The sequence below is a fragment of the Microcaecilia unicolor genome, chromosome 1 (genome assembly GCF_901765095.1).
Source record: "Microcaecilia unicolor chromosome 1, aMicUni1.1, whole genome shotgun sequence".
NCBI lineage: Eukaryota > Metazoa > Chordata > Amphibia > Gymnophiona > Siphonopidae > Microcaecilia > Microcaecilia unicolor.
The window spans coordinates 527295362-527306361 of NC_044031.1; the positions used below are offsets into that span (position 1 = coordinate 527295362).

Below are 11000 nucleotides of genomic sequence, written 5' to 3' on the forward strand. Positions count from 1 at the left end.
AGGAAAGGAAAGAGGGTATTATTTTTGTTGTTGTTTTTGTCTTTTTGGGAGGGGGGCAGGGTTAGAAGACAGAGAAGTGCACCACAATACAGATTCACAGGACAAATTAATTAAGCAATTAAATTCAAGAGTATAGATAAATCAGGTAGCTAAGCCTATAGCCAAAAAGTTGAGAAATTAGAATAAAATAATCAGAAAGCACATAGCAGTATTTTGGTTCAGGTCCAGCACATGGAATGCTACGAACAAAGTGCATAATTGCTCTTCTTTGACCCTTTTCTAATTCTGCTATAGCTTTTTTTGAGATATGACGACCAGAACTGAATGCAATACTCAAGGTGAGGTCGCACCATGGAGCAATATAGAGGCATTATAGTATTGTCGTTTTTTTTTTTACCACCCCTTTCCTAATAATTCTTAGTATCCTGTTTGATCTTTTGGCCACCACCGCACACTGGGCAGAAGATTTCAGCGTATTATCTACAACGACACCTAGATCTTTTTCTTGGGTACTGACCTCCAAGGTAAACCCTAGCATCAGGTAACTATGATTTGGATTATTCTTCCCAATCACTTTGCATGTCTGCACATTAAATTTCAACTGCCATTTGGATGCCCTGTTTTCCAATTTCCTAAAATCTTCCTGCAATTTTTCACAGTCTGCATGTATTTTAATAACCTTGAACAGTTTTGTGTCATCTGCAAATTTAATCACTTGTCGTTCTGATTTCCATATCATTTATATGTTAAATTGCACCAGTCTCAGTACCGATTCCTGCGGCACTCCACTTTCACCCTCCTCCATTGAGAGAAATTACAATTTAACCCTACCCTCTGTTTTCTGTCCAATAACCAATTCCTAATCCACACCAGAACCTTGCCTCCTATCCAGTGACTCTCATGAGGAACTTTGTCAAAAGCTTTCTGAAAATCTAGATACACTACATCACCCTGCAGACTTAAGAATTTATAAACTTGCCTGGGACACATGTACATAAAAGCAGACTTTCAATGCATACTCTTACCTTGAATGAGGGTATACATTCCCTAGGGTGAAACTGGGGCAGGGTTGGACTTATGCATGTATGCTATAAGCCTGGGCATCTGTCAAAGGCAGAGCAGATGTATACAGTGGGGCTCTCTAGAGTCTAGGTTCACTGCTAAATGTGTTTCATTCCATGACTATTTAGTACCACTGCTACCAGGGCAAAATTTGTTGACAAAAAAGCAGGGAATTGTGGAGTTGAGAGGAGGAACAGGAGAAGAGGGGCTAAATTAGGAAGCCAAGTGACTGTTCTTTTCTCCTCCAGGCTCACCCCCTCCCTTCCTCTTCCCCAAAAACTGCTTGGAACGGAGGGGTTGGAGTCCAGCACCCTGCTGCTCTGAAGTATGAAAAGTGGTGGAACTGCATTCCAGGTTGTTCCCCTGAAAATAAAACCATGACCACTACATGTATGCAATACTACGATGTTGCAAATAAACAATATTAGTGGCCAACTAGATTACCTCTTCGGAGCACTGCAACTTTCAAAGGCCCAAAAACTGCAGCAATCCAATAGATGACATACCAGGTACACAAGACAAGCTAAAAGGAAGGCGTGTGGCTCTCAGCTTCTGTAAATTACAGCGCTAAGGATCAAAGCCCCGTGACAGTGAACAGAGGAAGTTACATGCTGCACGAGTACAAAGCAGAAATTGATAAAGTGCTGAAAAGATTCAAATGGGCAGCTATGTCAGCTCACAGCAGACAATAAGGTTGTGTTGTTCCCTGAGCACACCTTAGATCAAATTTTTTTTCTTGCTGCTAAAGCAGAACTTACATTGAAAACACCACATTTTTGATTCTCTTTTTGCCTTTTGATTTATTCCTAAGGAGGCTTTAGTATTAAGCATTTTGTAAGATTCTTTTCTTCAGTGTGGTAGATGTTTAGAAGCCTATAGCCTAGTGGTTAGTGCAGTGGACTTTGATCCTGGGGAACTGAGTTTGATTCCCACTGCAGCTCCTTGTGACTCTGGACAAGTCACTTAACCCTCCATTGCCCCTGGTACAAAATACGTACCTGAATATATGTAAACCGCTTTGAATGTAGTTACAAAAACCTCAGCAAGGCGGTATATCAAGTCCCATTTCCCTTTCCTCCAAGCACCCTGCCAGCACTAGTGTATGTGTGTGTGTGGGGGGGCTATACACTACTGCTGATCCCACTACTGTCCCCTGGGTGTGGCAGTGTCTGCCTGTTGCAACTAGGACCATCCCTACCATTGAGTAACTGGTTTTCCATTTATGGCCCTGCTTTTCAGCCCCTACTGACTTATTTTTGTTCATACCTTTCTCAGAAATTCGAACAGAATTACATTCAGGTCCAAGGTCCAGCAGGTTAATTTCTTATTCCTTGAACACTCACATTCTAAGTTTGCACCCAAGGCAATGGAAGGTTATATGACTTGCCAAAAACCATAAAGAGCAGCAGTGGGATTTGAACAAGCTTCCCCAGTTCTCAGCTCACTGCTCTAACCATTAGGTAACTCCTCCACTCCAAGGAAATGATATCCTGCAATAAGACACTGCACCTCTCATGGGCCACCAAAACTCTCCCCACCACAAGCTATAACCACATCTCTGCCACTGGGAATCAGATCCCAAATTTTATGTGCCCAGGTGACTTGGAGCCTGGAATTTTTCCAGCCCCGACTGTGCCCCTGCCATTGCTACAAATAGATACGTTAGCAAGTACAAGTAAAACATAAGCAAGATACTGGGCTATTTTATTTGTTACATTTGTACCCCACATTTTCCCACCTATTTGCAGGTTCATTGTGGCTTACATAGTACCGTCAGCGGCGTTTGCCCAGTCGGTGGATAACAAACACAAAATTGTATAGTGATCGTATGAGGTTAGCTGTGTTGAGAAAGTATTTGGATTATGTTTTGGTTTCTAGAATAACTGGGAAGAGCATTGTGGGTTAGTAATTAGTGTAGTTGAAACAGCAGATTGCAAACATCTGCCTGGGTTATTATACCTCCTCCTCGCCAAACATGCATTTGTTATATTTTAGTGGAACTGTGTTGGTTTGGCAGCTGAGTTTAGATTTAACAGGCAGAAAGGCTCAGTGGCTCAGAACCTGAAGTGGATTCCGGTTTGGTTTTTTCTTTCTTAGGCTGACTGGTGATAGTGCAGAGGCAGTGTTCACAGTCTTTGGGGGTGAGAAAGTCTCTTTCATTGCTCCTTAAAGACCCAGGATTCCAGGGAATCAAGAAGCGGCTCCAGTGCATGGCCCCTAGCTGAGAAGTGTGACTAAAGTCCGATCTTGTTAATTGAAATGGTTATTGTAATTCCCAGAGGTCTGTTCTGGTTCTTTTTTTCTTGATGTTTGTAACCAACTTAGAACTGAAAGTTAATAATGGGATATAAGCCCAGATGTAATGTAATGCTGCCATTGCCCAGCAGTGATCTATTCTGATAGGTGCTGGGATTGCTTTGGAGTTTTTTTATAAAGGGGAAAAAAAAGTCCCAAAATATAAACTTATTTTCCCCATCACAGTTGATAACTGAAAAAAAAAAATCTGCCCACATTTTTAAGCCATTTTAATTTTTTTTTAAATTCTTCAAGCTGCAATAGCCACGTTCAATAAAATGCTACAAATGACCCCCATCATTGGTATTATGACTGAGCATAGTTTGTGTCATGTAAGCTTAGATGCCATGGCCCACATGGACCAGCCAAGTCAACTGTGTTTGAGCTCATCAATGGCTTTCTTTGAAATGAAGCTCACTTAGTGGATTAACAGTTGTAATTAAACAAAACCCCTCCTCCAATAAACCATATCATTTAACTGACATGGAATATGCTGCCTAATGTGAGATGGACTCTGTTACGTTTAACTGATACTGTCCTGCCACTACCACGCCCTAGAAATACTCTGAAAATATTACACAAGGGGGATTATTATTATTAAATGATCCTAATGACTTCAGAAATCAAAGGACATGTTTCTATTTGAAAGGAGGCCCATTTTCAGCTTTGCTCGGAAGGCATTTCTCTACAGCAGGAACTAATTCCCACTTGCTTCAGCTGATGAAAAGGTTTACGGGGTTCAAACAACCTTCCTTGCTCAGCACTCAGAAGCCATCCTCAGCCTATCTGAAAGATGAAAGGCGACAAAACTTCATAGCAGTTTCAAATATGACCTCTTCTGCCTGGGATGGGCTGCCAGTCTTTCTAGCTATGACCTGTCCAGGATTATCATCAGTAATCATACCCACCAGCTCTCTGATATTGCAGCTTTTTTGGTCTATTGGCTGAAGTCTGGATGGACCTCTATTTCACCAGTACTTCTTTGCTTTCAGCACCCCCCTCCCCCCGTGTAAAGCATAGTAAAAAATCTTTAATGCATTCAAATTTTAAAAACCTTCAAACAATGTATAAGTTAATAAAGTTGCAAATGCAGAGCTCTTCATATTAAGGGAAGATCTGAAACAAAGACTCACAGTAAATTTTGCTCTCTCTTCCATCACCTCATACCCCAAGATAGTAGGTGTAGCAGGTCTTTCTTCCAGGATTCCTGATTCCGTTATTTGTTCACTGTCCCCCACAGGCTGGCTGCAGTAGACAGTGGAGGCGTCTCCACTGGCAAACTTTGTTCTAACGAGCGGGCTGTTACACAGCGATGAAGCACAGCTTATCTGTTCAGGCAAGCTGCTCTTTTTGCTGCTGCCCGAAGCAGGGTCCTCAGGCTGTCCTTTGGAAGAGTTTGAGCTGGTCGAGACACTTCCAATTGAAGAACTTCTTTGGCTCCTACTCACCACAGAGCCTGAAGAAGAATTTCCTACTGGGAGAGGCACAGGGACGAAGGAGGTCGTCATCTTTGGTTCCAATAAGTTTAAAAAATTTGCCTACTAATCCATTTGGTCTTCTTTTTAGGAATGTGACATCTGAAAACAAAAATTGAAATGAAATAATGCATCTTGGAGTCAATGTACTTTTGAGGTGTGCAACATGTATTTGTACACAGTGTCCAATTTATAAATTAACCCAAATAAAGTGCCATGAGAGAGTTATAGGTTCAGTCTACTAAAATAAGTTTTCTAGGTACAGCTCCCCCTCCACCCCCCCCCCCCGCCCCCCGAAAAAAAATCTTAGCACAGAATTTACTTATGATTGGGCATCCTTTTTGTTTTTTTTTACCATGAGTGATTATTTTGACCAAAAAATACCATTATTCCTATAACAGGATTCAATTCACAGAAAAAAAAAGACAACAACTAATACCCCATTTGTGCTAAGCTATAGAAATCTTAACGAATAAGAAAGAATTGAAGTCACATTATCATGAACTAAACCATCAATGCAGATAAAAGTAAAACTGCTTGTATAGGCTGGATGTTCATTTACAATCATGGTGTCCAACCTCTAATTTGAAAAGTGTGTTCAAATGTGTCCATTTAAAATTACAAAAATGGCCAATTTGTGAAAGGTAATGTTAACATTAAGGGGGTCTTTTACAAGATGAACTAGTGTTTTAGTGTGCTAAACGCTAAAATGCCCCTATAATGGGTGGCTTAGGGACCCGTTTACTAAGCTGTGCTATAGGCGCGCTAGCAGTTTTAGCGCATGCACTAACTCTAAAGACACTCATAGGAATATATGGGTGTGTCTAGTGTTTAGCACGTGCTAAAAATGCTAGCACACCTTAGTAAACAGGGTCCTTAGTGTTTAGCGCACACCAATTTTTAGTGTACACTAAAAACACTAGCACGCCTTTGTAAAAGGCCCACTAGCAGGCTCATTTTCGAAAGAAAAGGACCATCTTTCGACACAAATCGGAAGATGGGCGTCCTTCTCAAAGGGTCGCCCAAATTGGTATAATCAAAAGCCGATTTTGGGCATCCCCAACTACTTTCCGTCGCAGGGATGACCCAAGTTCACAGGGGCATGTCGGAGGTGTAGCGAAGGCAGGACTTGGGCGTACCTAACACATGGACGTCCTCGACCCATAATGGAAAAAGAAAAAGGGCGTCCCTGACAAGAACTTGGACGACTTTACCTGGTCCTGTTTTTCTTACGACCAAGGCACAAAAAGGTGCCCAAACTGACCAGATGACCACCGGAGAGAATCGGGCATGACCTCCCCTTACTCCCCCAGTGGTCACTAACCCCTCTCCCACCCTCAAAAAAAAAATCTTTAAAAATATTTTGTGTCAGCCTCTATGCCAGCCTCAAATGTCATACTTAGGTCTATCACAGCAGTATGCAGGTCCCTGGAGAAGTTTTAGCGGGTGCAGTGCACTCCAGGCAGGCAGACCCAGCCTCCCCCCCCCCCCACCTGTTACACTTCTCGTGGTAAATGTGAGCCCTCCAAAACCCACCACAAACCCACTGTACCCCCATGTAGGTGCCCCCCTTCACCTGTAAAGGCTATGGTAGTGGTGTACAGTTGTGGGTAGTGGGGGCTGGGGAGCTCTGCACACAAGGTAAGGGAGCTATGCACCTGGGAGCAATTTATGAAGTCCACTGCAGTGCCCCCTAGGGAGCCCGGTTGGTGTCCAGGCACGTGAGGAGGACCAGTGCACTACGAATGCTGGCTCCTGCCACGATAAAAGGGCTTGGATTTGGTAATTTCTGAGATGGGCGCCCTTGGTTTCCATTATTGCCAAAAATCAGAAACGACCAAGTCTAGGGACGACCATCTCTAAGGACGACCTAAATTTCAAGATTTGGGCGTCCCCGACCATATTATCAAAATGAAAGATGGACGTCCATCTTGTTTCGATAATACGGGTTTCCCCGCCCCTCCATCAGGATGTTTTGCAAGGACGTTCTCAGCAAAACTTGGGTGTCCCTTTCGATTATGCTCCTCTAAGTGTCTACAACTGTGCAAAGTACCTCTTAGTACTAAAAATCAAGTTTAAAATCACTTATCTGGAGCAGGTTTTCCAATCAGCAAAAGTTGTCACAATGTAGTCCCCAGAACCCAACTCTGAGTTTTGTCAATGCTGCTTTGGGGGCAGGGAAAAGTTCACTGTTCTATCTAGCTACCTTCAAAATGCTGCAGCTTTTTATAAGATCTTTCCAGCTTACAGCAGTAGGAAACAGGATATGTGTTCTGTTCTGATTATTTTTGATCAGCTGATAGATCGTCTAACAGTATCGACTTCATTGTCACAGAGGGACTCTGTGGGTAGAGAGGCAGCATCCTGTATAGCCTTTAGCTGTCCAGTCTGAGCTAATGCTTGTTACAGAAGAACAAACACTAGGTCTTAATGGTGATCAAAGTTACTGACAACCCAGACCCCTCAGTTGTTGTGCTTTGGTACTAAATCATCAGGCAGTTCTTAGCACGAGTCGCTAGATCCATTTCTTCTGGAATAATTTATTAAGCCACTTTCAAGCTTACAGGAGTGAGATATCAATTTTAGAAGTGCCGCTTGGGTTTGTAACAGTCACACCAACTGGACAGCATGTGAAAATGTCAAGTCATTCCCCAGAGCCACAAATCCCAAGGCAGAATGTGACACTAACAGGTGTCCTTACACTTGGAAAGTTTCCACAATACTGCAGGAGCAAAAATGCAAAAGTCTGCATATCCTGAATTATGAGAACTTATTTCCATGAGCCCCAATACTAATTCACAATTACAAAATAAACCTGATTTCTTTACATTTACACTGAAAATGATAGAATGACCATATAGCTTATCCATTCTACCCATCCACACCAAGAGCTCAGTAAGTATAACCCTTGCTTCTACCTGAGTGATACCTCAGTATTTGTCCCATGTTTTCTTGAATTCTGATACTGTCCCTGTCTTCATAATCTCCACTGAGACTGTTTCATTACCCTTTATGGAAAGAACATTTTGTAAAATCACTTTTGAGTTTGCTTCCTTTTATCATTATCCCATGACTCCCCTGCAACCTCATTTCCTTGAAAAAAAAAGCACTACTCCTGTGTATTTACACCATGAAGGTATTTAAATGGCTATAACATACCTCCCCATACCTGTATCTTTTCTAAGGTATACATATTTAGATCTTTAAGTCTGTCCCCACATGCTTGATAGCATGGGCTAAATCCAAAACCATTCCATTATGATAAAGATTACCAATCATTTTAGTAACTGCCCTCTGGATCAAATCCATTCAAGGTGGAGTCTCCAGAACTAGACAATGTCCCTCAATAACCGCAGGGATGGGGACTAGGGCAGTGCTTGAGGGGTGGGGACAAACTTTGTCCCTGTGTCATTTCCTACTTTGAAGCCTGTTAATGAACTGGAGTGATGCAATGATATTTAGGTTTTTTGGAAAAGCAAGAGAACATGCTGACCACAACTAGCAAAATTTGCATGGGGGATCCTGTACATCCTGCTACCAGCACATCTTCTAAGAAGACAATGTCTACTGCAGGAAGGACTGAGGAAGACAGGAGAGCTACACTGAAACCCGAGATTATTGATGACTTTTTATTCATTTTTATTAAAAAATCTTAACAGTGCTTCATAGGGCATATTTCGCCCTTCTAGGACATACAGACCGTGTTGTATTTTGTACCCCTGCACAATTTAACAGAGTGGATTAGGATTCCTTGGGGTAGTAGAAATCAGATATGTTGGGGTTGGAAGGATAGAGGATAGTGGTGAGGAGGTTATTAAGCTGCTCGCTGTTATTATTGTTTTCTATTTGTAATTTATACATAGTTGCACAGCATATTGTTCCTTTTTATACTTTAATAAAAAGATTTAAATATAAAATCATAATTGTTCAAAGCTTCTACAGACAAGGACTGAGCTCATGGGGATGGGGCAGGGATGGGGACAGGGCCTGCAAGGACGGGGCAGGGGGAACAAACTTTGTCCCTGTGTCATTCTCTATCCAGAACTAAACACAGCACTCCTATAGAGGTCTCACTAAAGATTTGTATAAAGTTCTCTAATCATATGGAAAAAAAAAAGTAAAATGGATACAAGTTTCTTGGCCAGCAAGCACTGAAAAAGTATTTGGAGACTTTACATAAAAAGTCTCAAGCAGCACCATAATCCAGCAGTTCTTCCTAGGAGCAAAGCTCCCAATTGGGCAACCCAGCAAGTGCCATGTGATTCTACCTGTTGGACACAAGCTAGGCCAAAACCGGTGTGCACAAAAATTCCCAGACAGAAACCAATTTGCCAAATAATTTTCTAGACAAGAAATTTACAAAGCAGAAACGACATTAACTTATGAAGTTTCAGACCAGGGATGTTTGCTTTAAAGTGTGAAAGGTTACGAACAAAATCTACTATACACTAGAACGTATTGGTTATTATTTAAACAACTAATAAGATCAGGCCGGGAACAGAGTACAGCACTGATTTTTTTTTTTTTTTTTTTTTTTTTTTTTTGGGGGGGGGGGGGGGGGGGAAGGGGGAATAGCAACTGAAAACCCAATTTGGCTCCAGTGCTGTATTTCAAATCCGTAGGCTGTTTGGTTTCCAGATTCTACAGAAACACTTCAACGTCTTCATAACTACATTTGCCAGAAAATCACAAAAGGCTCAGCCAAGCAAGGAAAGAGAAGGAAGTATGTAATTCGATAGAAAGTTACATAATATACTAGAAACCGCTGCTCCTGCTCGTCTCCACACTATTCATAATTCAAAGTCACACGCATTCGGAGATCGGGGCACCGGTCTCTCCATCTTCCACTCTCCTCCTTGTCCCTCTCCCTCAAAACACCCCCCCCTCCCCCGCCCCCCAATCAAACTCATACCTGAGGTCGCCCACTAAGAATCCCACAGCTTTCCTTCTCCTGTGCCCGTATGATACACACACAACTTCTCTCTCCCTCTGCATCCCGCCTTGCCGGAAACAGGAAGTTGCGTCAGAGAAGAGCTTATCAGCAGCATCTTCCATGTGATATATTCAGCCAAGGAGGTTAGATTGAGAACAGGAGACGGTAAGAGGCTACCTAGCCCAAGGAGGTTTAATGAACAGGAGTGAAAGGGAGCCTATCTAGTCCATTGTAAGCAAGGAAGCCAATTAGGACAGTCTCAGTTTCCCCTTCCCAGCGAAGTCGTCATCCCAGTTTACTCTACTACTATTATTATTATTATTAACATATGTATAGCGCTACCAGACGCACGCAGCGCTGAACATCCAACATAGAGAGCGACAGTCCCTGCTCAAAAGCGCTTACAATCTAAAAATAAGACAGACAGACAGACAGACAAAACAATTAAGGACAAGGGAAGTACTGGGTGAGAATAGGGTTACCATATGGCTCCAGAAAAAGGAGGACGGATTGAGCCAGCCGGTTTTACTTCCATTGCTTTCAATGGAAGTAATTGAGCCAGCCAGGTTTTACTTCCATTGCTTTCAAAGCAATGGAAGTAAAACCCGGCTGGCTCAATCCGTCCTCCTTTTTCTGGAGCCATATGGTAACCCTAGGTGAGAAGGAACAAGGGGAGGGCAAATTGAGTAGTGGCTAGAAGTCAAAAGCAGTGGTGAGAAGGTGGGTTTTTAGCATAGATTTGAAAACAGGTGGAGATGGAGCTAGACCTATAGGCTCAGGAAGTCTATTCCAGGCATAAGGTGCAGCGAGGGAAAAGGAACGAAGTCTGGAGTTAGCAGTAGAGGAGAAGGGGGACGACAAGAAAGAATTGTCCAGTGAGCAGAGGTCACTGGGAGGAATGTAGGGAGAGATGAAAGTGGAGAGGTAATGTGGGGGCTGCGGGATGGATGCATTTAAAGGTCAGTAAGAGAAGTTTGAACTGTATGCGGAAGCGGACAGGGAGCCAGTGAAGTGACTTGAGGAGTGGGCTAGTGTGGGTATAACGATTTTGGCGGAAAATAAGTCGTGCTTATCTACTTATCGTTTCTATAGCGCTACTAGAAATACGCAGCGCTGTACACTTTAACATGTAGAGAGCCCCTTCCCGTTCCTATAAGCCCATCCAACTGTTTCTACTCACCAAAATAACACAACAGATATACTGATCAGTAGGACCCAAGCATTACAAAACAAGT

The 11000-nt window shown here is 42.6% G+C and overlaps 1 protein-coding gene across 1 annotated transcript in view; it reads right to left on the reverse strand.

Annotated features, from left to right (window-relative positions):
- The window catches only part of SNX16 (sorting nexin 16), a 72227-nt gene extending 62402 nt beyond the window's left edge, over positions 1 to 9825 (reverse strand). The window contains exons 1-2 of the mRNA XM_030215995.1: positions 9745 to 9825; positions 4491 to 4934 (exon numbers count right to left, since the gene is read on the reverse strand). Of these exons, the coding sequence (XP_030071855.1) occupies positions 4491 to 4865 (375 nt within the window). The 5' untranslated portion in view covers positions 4866 to 4934; positions 9745 to 9825. The remainder of the gene's footprint in view (positions 1 to 4490; positions 4935 to 9744) is intronic.
- Between the last annotated feature and the right edge of the window lie 1175 nt (positions 9826 to 11000).